Source organism: Anopheles maculipalpis, chromosome 3RL, assembly GCF_943734695.1.
Source record: "Anopheles maculipalpis chromosome 3RL, idAnoMacuDA_375_x, whole genome shotgun sequence".
NCBI classification, from domain to species: Eukaryota; Metazoa; Arthropoda; class Insecta; order Diptera; family Culicidae; genus Anopheles; species Anopheles maculipalpis.
This window is the reverse complement of record NC_064872.1, coordinates 39266572-39274289: the sequence shown is the minus strand read 5'-3', so window position 1 is coordinate 39274289 and position 7718 is coordinate 39266572. Positions and strand designations below refer to the sequence as shown.

General features: G+C 45.2%; 1 protein-coding gene across 2 annotated transcripts in view; it reads right to left on the bottom strand.

The window, feature by feature from the left end:
* Positions 1-255: 255 nt before the first annotated feature.
* LOC126565766 (dedicator of cytokinesis protein 9) overlaps positions 256-7718 on the bottom strand; it is an 85762-nt gene continuing 78299 nt past the window's right edge. Inside the window, exons 5-12 of one of the 2 annotated variants that reach the window (XM_050222972.1) lie at positions 5683-6373; positions 5345-5598; positions 4917-5255; positions 1480-4593; positions 1257-1403; positions 938-1148; positions 577-871; positions 256-493 (exon numbers count right to left, since the gene is read on the bottom strand). In XM_050222972.1, the coding sequence (XP_050078929.1) occupies positions 256-493; positions 577-871; positions 938-1148; positions 1257-1403; positions 1480-4593; positions 4917-5255; positions 5345-5598; positions 5683-6373 (5289 nt within the window). The remainder of the gene's footprint in view (positions 494-576; positions 872-937; positions 1149-1256; positions 1404-1479; positions 4594-4916; positions 5256-5344; positions 5599-5682; positions 6374-7718) is intronic. The other variant, XM_050222974.1, reaches the window with a different exon arrangement.

The window sequence follows — 7718 nt, the reverse complement described above, 5'->3', positions numbered from 1 at the left end:
TACAATGAATTCATTACATCTTGATAGAAAATTGACATCTACTTTGTAGAATTGTAGAATTGTATTGTAGAATTGAAGCATACCGTAAAAGTTTTCATATTTTTGTGGTAATACACTGCCGCTGTGTAAGAGCAAGAGGTGTTAAATGTGTGTATATGTGTATCTCCTTCATGTTTTTTGTATCTCCTTCATTTGTGCGTCAATTGCGCTTTGCTATCGAACGATGACGTTTCGAAACCTTAGTTGCATGCCTTCTTATGCTGTGCTGGAATTTGTTGGTGCACCACTGATAGCACTAAACAGCGCTAAACTGTGGCGATGAGCATTATTGTTACCATCGTCCAGTGGATATACGATCTCCCCTAGCAGATCACTTAATGCCGAGCAAAGATTTTCGTAATTCTCCTTCAGTGCGTTGTGGTACTCGCGTTGATCGGACGAAATTAAGTTTGCGTTAATTTGCAGTACCGTGTAGCAGATTTTTATAAAATCACTAAAAAGATGATATTAAAGATTAGCTTACTCCAACAGCGTAAAAATGAGAAAAGAGTCAAGTTTAACAATTTGTTAACCTACCGAAACACTTCCTTAAGGTCTTCCACTTTGTCCAGCGGGTATTTTTTGGATATCGTTTTGGCCGGATCTAAAAAGGCGGTAGCATATGCAAGTGGACCAGCGTTTACCGTCACGGCAACACTACCCTGTAGACGTAGCTGAAGCTTTTTCAGATCGATCGGACCCATAACGATCTCTTCCAGCTCGGCAATTTTGGTCTGCATCTCATCTATCGCCACCTCGATCGGGCTGAGTTCTTGCGATTGTCGATCGCGCACTGGAATACGCTTCAGAACGTACGGAAAACTATGGAGAGCTGTGGAATGTAAAACCGAGTTAGTAAAGCAGGCGCAAATATATTGCTTTAATGCGTCGAACATACTCGTCAAAACGGTTCTTCGTTTCCATTGATCCTCAACGGCACCGTGTGCAGCCCCGGAAGGTGTAAACGGTGTTTCGTACATGAATGTGTCCACATCATGATTTTGTTCGAACTCGGTGGGCCTCATCTCTAGCTCGTCTTTGCAGTAGTAAGGCGTCACGTGTGTTACCTGGATGTATGCAATCTTTGGATCGAGTGTCGATTGATCAACCTGTAGTTGTTGAATAACAGAAAAAGGGAATATTGAACTCCATTATAGTTCCAGTTTTTTTTTTTTTAACAGCTCCAGTTATTTTTGTTAAGGACACATGCTACTTACCGGTGCCGAGTCCATCAATATCTTCACATTGTCGGCGCCAAATTTGTCCCGATACTGTTTGTGCAGTCGTTCGGAGATTTCACTCAACGATGTTACCTTTGGTTCTTTGTAGATATACTCAACGCCATTTTCCTCCTCGAAGTAAACCTACAAACGCAAGCAAATAAAACGCTTTAGCATGAAAAAAATCTGATAAACTTCCACGCAACTCTCTCGATCCTACCTGACTGAAGAATATCACCCGATAGAAGCGTCCCAGCAGCCGCTTTCCTGACTTGTTGAACTCGATCACCCGGTTGTATGCTTGCGTCAGATGTTCGTAACACTGCGTCAGTCCGTGATAATCTCTGCGCGACTCCAGTATCGGGATAATTAATCGATACAGCTCACCCAAACACTCGAGTCGCTCGGAACGATCCAAATACTCCGCACATTCCTTCAGCCGTTCGAGCAGAAACTGTTCCGTGTACTGCGAGTCCTGTGTCCCGCTGTCCAGCTTTAGACCCTTCTCATCCCGCGGAATGTTGCGTGAAATGCGGGCAAAGGATTCCGCACCTTGCGCTACCGGACAGCAACCCTTCAGCTTAAGATACTCGGAAACCAGAGCAGCAATGTGCAGATAGCAACAGGCAGCCTCAGAAATGTTTCCATTCTGCAGATGATTGTTAGCCATCGTTGTTAGCCACGTTTGGCGTAGCTCCGGTGTGGACGCATACGAGTTGGCAAGCGAGTGTTGCAACTCTAGCAACCGTTCCGGATCCATATGATGAGCTTGCATTTGGGCCGTTGCCATCAGAACCGTACGAACTCGGCGTGTCAGATCTTTCACCTCCATTGGGAATCCGGTTCCTTTCATTGCCTTATCACTGCTTGCATAGTTGTTGATCGTCGATAGCGATTCCTGAAAGCGTGCATTGTTCAACCCGATTACGTTACCGATCATCTGCGAAACCGAGATGATCACCTGCAGATGTACACGTGTTAATCCTTTCCGACCACTAAACTCAAAGTTGCTGCGCATCAGTAGATAAAGTACGGCACAAGCTTCCTGCCGCAAACTGGAAAGCCGGCTATCACAACACTTGAGCAGCTCGTACACCAACTGACCACACAGTACGGCAGTGCCTTTAAACAGTGCTTGCGAGAAGTTGTTGATGAAGGCGCGCAGTGCTGCAAACACGTGCTTCGAAAGTGATTCCGACTGGCCGAGCTGTAAGAAGCGCAAATATACGCGTGCAATCTTTGGTAGTACCGTACCCTCTATCATCGACTCGCGAAACTGTACCGAGTACAGTCCCATACAATCGAGCACGACAAGACCGATTTCGGTCGCCAAGTTTGATTCGTAAAGAGCCTGCTTTAAACGTAGCGTTTCTTCTACCAAATTTTCTCGATTTGCAGTATGATTAAGCGTGCCAGATTCAAATCCAGACTCCCCGCTACCATTTGTAATGCTCGGTGGAAGTACTCGGGCTGGCAGTGTGCTTGCTTTGGCTGCTTTGGTACTCTTCGCATCTCGTCCACCGTCAGCTGGTACCTGTACATGCTTTTTGCCCACGTACCGAAAGTACAGCAGGCAAAGATCGAGCACGGTGAAGAACTGGACCGTTTCACTCTCGGTGCAATTGTGCCACCACGCGATCATGTGCTCCGGCGAAAGATGCTTCACGACGAACAGGAAGCTAATCAGCAAATCTTTGGTTTCGGTAACGGAAAACTTATCCGTTCGCTGGATGATGGTTGGCTGGGTAACGCTTACCGATCGGGCATGGCTAGGACGGGTCGAGTTGGCACAGGATTCGTTAAACTGATTCCGTATAACTACAGTCCCATCCTGCGAGAGCGTAGAACATTCGGAGTTGAGCGAACTACTAGAATGGCCATTCGATAATGCCGCTGATTGGCCCGCTATTGCTGCCAGAAAACTTGTATCTTTCAGATGCAACGATGATCTTATCGGACTCGTGTACTCGATGAACATCGTTACCCGGTTCGAGCGGGACTTTGGTGTACTTGTTTGTGAGGTAACGGTTGACGGAGTTGCAGTTGGCAGTGTGGGTAGGGAATCGCGCGCAAAAACGTAGCTGCTGCTACACGACATACGGTTTGTGCCAACGGGGTCGTGCTTACCTTTCCGATCCATTCCATCGGAAATACGGTTCAGATTCTCGAGCACAATTCCCAACCACGGTACATAAAGCATTGCCAATCGGCTCAACTGTCCTTTGTTTTGGTACCGATCATCTAGATCGTGTTTGGCCAACAATTCCTTCAACGTAACCAACCCCATACGCCGGATGTGACTAACTTCGTTTAATGAGCTTTTGACTTCTTGCAACAGAATTCCCACCAGGAAATGTTGCCGACAGTACTCCTCCGAAAGACAGAACTGTTGCAACAAATCTGGAGCACGATTATTGGGCGTCAGCATAAACGGAAGGTTCAGCGGAATATAGTGCTCGTGTGAACAAACTTCGCGCAGAAAGCTAAATTTGTACTCCTGTAGAATGCGCGAATCGCCCGGACCCCAACGATCCATATAGAGCCTAATCAGTCGAAACACGAATCCACGATCCATAAACGAAAGACAGCGCTTTACAAACACCGAAAGGCTTTGGTTCAGCTGTTCCGTTTCCATTGGCAGATCCTTATGGCGGGAGCTAATGTAAGGGACGAGCACCTGGAACAATGCCTCGATACGGGTGCAAAACTCTTTCGGAAACCGTTCATTTCGTTGCATCTTGATGCGCCCGGTCGAGAGGAGATATTGTGCCATGCTTTTTACGATGACCTCGAAGAAAATGCCGGAAAATTTCATAAACTTGTTCACCAGCAAAAAGTCCGTATTGTTCGGGTGCAGTAGCGTTGGCAGATGACGGCACAGTTCTCCATGCACAGTGTTCTGTGAGGTTGGGGAGCACCCGTTTACTGGTTGGCTATCGATGCGGTACACATATTTCACGTACGCCATCAGGAGTTCCTTTCGCTTTGCTTCTTCCGCTACCATGTGGAACAGGTTGACCAGCAGACGGATTATGTTCAGTCCCACTTCTTCGTTGTTTGTGGCAACGAGAAGCGAAAACAGCTGATTCAGTATCGTTGGTAGAAAGGTGATCAGTGAACCAATCTGTATGGCATGGGCGGCTTTTAGGATCTTGCACGTTTCGGTGGTATCCGGAGGTGCAACGGTCTTCGAGTGCTCTAGCAAACGTTCGGCATGTAGAAATAGGTTGTGCAGATGCTGATCGGTGGTGAGTACGGTTGAATCAAGCCGTAAGCTGATGGTAAAGATCGGTCGCTGATTATCGATCCACTGCACATCGGGACCGGCATTCTGCTAAACGAATGGGGAACGGTTTGTAGCGCATGGACCAGGAAAGAATTTTTGTTTTTCGATAAAAAATGAAGAGCAACACAAACCACAGGCAAAAGGCGAAAAGAGAAGAGCAAACATACACATGGAACGAGGTTAGATTTTTCTACCAGTGTTAATGGAATCGTTTGGATTGGCAACCTAATGTTCAATCCGTTCAGAGCCACTACCGTGGCAGGATCTTACATATTAGTATGGTTAGCATCTCAAAGGGATGATCATGCAATACGACCGCAGTTTTGTATGCGTTTCAAAGTTTTGTTTGTTGATTTTCCATCGACACTTACCCCTCTTCCTAAGCCGAGTGGCTGTATCGACAGATACCCTATGGGTAGCGAGGCCGCCACCGGAAGACACTGTTCCTCTACATTGATTTTGCCCTTCGAGAGCAATGGCAGCCAGGCGAATCCAACCGGCGTTTCGGTGCTGGTGGTGGTAAGATCTTTCTTTTTTGCAATATTGCACGACACGTGGAAGAAGGAAAACAGTAGATGATGCTGAGCGGTAATGTTGAGTGGCAGGCGCAACTTGATCTCCTCGTACCAGGTAGGACTAGTGTTGTGATGCAGGACTGGGCAAGCCATTTGGGAGACAAGTTGATCTTGACCAGGACGACCATAAATACACTGAAATCGCAACAATTATTTTGAATTATTTGAAGATTTGTAAAAACTAAGTGGATCTAGGGATAGGGATCTTCTGCAAAAATTCATACCTCTATCGATTTTGCTTCGGCCGTATCACTGTCACGAAGTTCTACAATCACAGCCAAGTTACGAGCTCGGGAGAAAATTTTTTGACTATCGTAGCTCAAATGGAGCGGATACACAAACAAATGGTTTACGAAATGGACAAAGGGATGGAGATATTGCTCAGAGTTGTTACCAAATTCCGTCACTTCTATCGTTGGATCGACTGCAGGTGGAATCGGGAATGGATTTAATGGGACCAAACTGTTTGTAAGGCAGTCTGAAACGATAGAGGATGGGATGTTGCCCATTTTTTTTGTTACCATACATTATTGCCAAGAAAGTATAATGTGAATATGCTTACTGTTGGGCAGTTCGTTTAACGCTTCAATGTAAATCTTCAATGAACCCGGTATCACAGTCAGTTTACTGAATTTATCCGGTTTCCTATACTCGGACAGCAGCTTCAGCAGCTCTTCATCCTTCAGCTTGGCGCCTTCCTGCCGGTAAATGGCAGGAAATTCGTACGACGTGTCTAGATCGTTGCTGTACAGCTGAAACAGCGGCCTCGCAGCCCATGCAAATGGCATTCGATAGTGGCCACACTTTTGTGCGTACTGCTTGATCGTCTTCTGCAGCTTGCACAACACTTTCGGATCTTTGGTAGTCTTTAAATATGGCTCGACGGAAGGATTGATGGCACCTTGCAAGATTTTGTCTATACGCACAACGATGAATATGTCCGCATGCGGCACGGTAACATTAAATACGGCTTGTTTTGCACGGGCTAGCCACTCTTTGGTGACCGCTTCGGAATGTAGCTGTAGTTCGTCACTGGTGTCGCATTTCGCTCGGCCTGGCTTGAGTGTGCCGTTACCATTTTGGTGCGATTTGTTCGTTGACTTTGGAGAGGCACAGTGCGGACGTTCGGCTTTACAGCTGCCGGTTAGTAGCTCTCGCACGTGGTCCTTGTTGAGGTCAAAGTAGAAATTTTCACTCAGTTTTCGTCCAGCACGGGCATCGTAAAGCGCCACACTTGTGAGGTATGGTTCGATCTGGAAGAATATAATTATGATTAGAAAATTTGTGCATTAAAAAATGTTACTTAACGCAAAATAGACAAAGAGAGGAGAGCGTTATACAGATTTTTTGTTTGGTTATTTTGAACAGTTGAGTAATCCAAGTACGCGTACAACAGAAAATTTTAAAATTACTAGTAGTAAAATTTATATTAGCATTCAAGAACTTGTTATCAGCTGCTCATGAAAATGAAATAATTCACAATACTCAAATGATCAAATAGTAAAGTTAATTCACACGAACGATGTAAGTTCAAATCTAGTTTGCAATAGTGCGCTCATACGTTATTGGTTGTATTAGTCCGTTTAGGGGCGGCCCGACGGGACAGCGGCGCCGGTCTTTAAACGGCAGGACTGGGGTTCAAATCCCATCCGGACCGTCCCCCCGTAGTGAGGACTAACTAACCAACTACGTGGTATCGGCAGTCTAGAAAGCCATTTCGATGGCCGGTATGACCTTAGAGGTCGTTAAGCCAAGAAGAAGAAGTCCGTTTAGCAGGAAGGACAATCAGGCAAGAGGGAGATGTTTTGACCCAAAATAACGTGAATCGTCCTCGTGTTTAGCCAACTTAGAATACTCTATTTTAGACATTTTTTTATTCATGAAGGACGTATTAACTTATTGATTAACAAAAAAAACTTCTGTAACTGACTAATTTTAATATCATCCGTTTAATATCAATGCAAAACAACGGTTTTATTTCTATTTTGATGTAAATAAAATAAATTATTTTAAAACCGTAAATTTGGTTTAACGGACTTATTTAAATTTCATCCTCTTTTTTATTCCCTTATTTTTAGTGTTCGCGCAGCCCATAGTTCGACATACACGCAAAGAGAGAAAGAGAACACGAACTAGAAAGGAGACGGAGAGAGAAATCGTGACATTCGAGCAGTCGAGTAGCCGCGCTCGAATGGCGCGCGCGTTGTAGCTGTCATTGTGCCCGTCACTTTTTTTCTGCCGATGTCGGAGTCGGTTTGTTTCACGCCAAAATAAGGTGGAAAAATAGTGTGTTGGTGCAGTGAAATCGGATTATTGGAACGTTTTACAATGAATATTATGTTTTCCTAGTCGCGAAAAGTTTACTACCGAGGCAACACACACCGAGAACACCCAGAAGAGTGTGATTATCGTTTGCACACGGTAAAAAGCGAAGTGTGCAGTTGTGCTTTTGGACTGTGTACATTCACCGAAACGGTGTATGAAATATCATTATTTTATCGAGTGAACTTCAATACTCCGACGGTGGTAAAGAATACACGCATTTGGAACCGGAATAAATCGCAGCTAACACTCTCGACAAACTGTTCCTACTTGCTT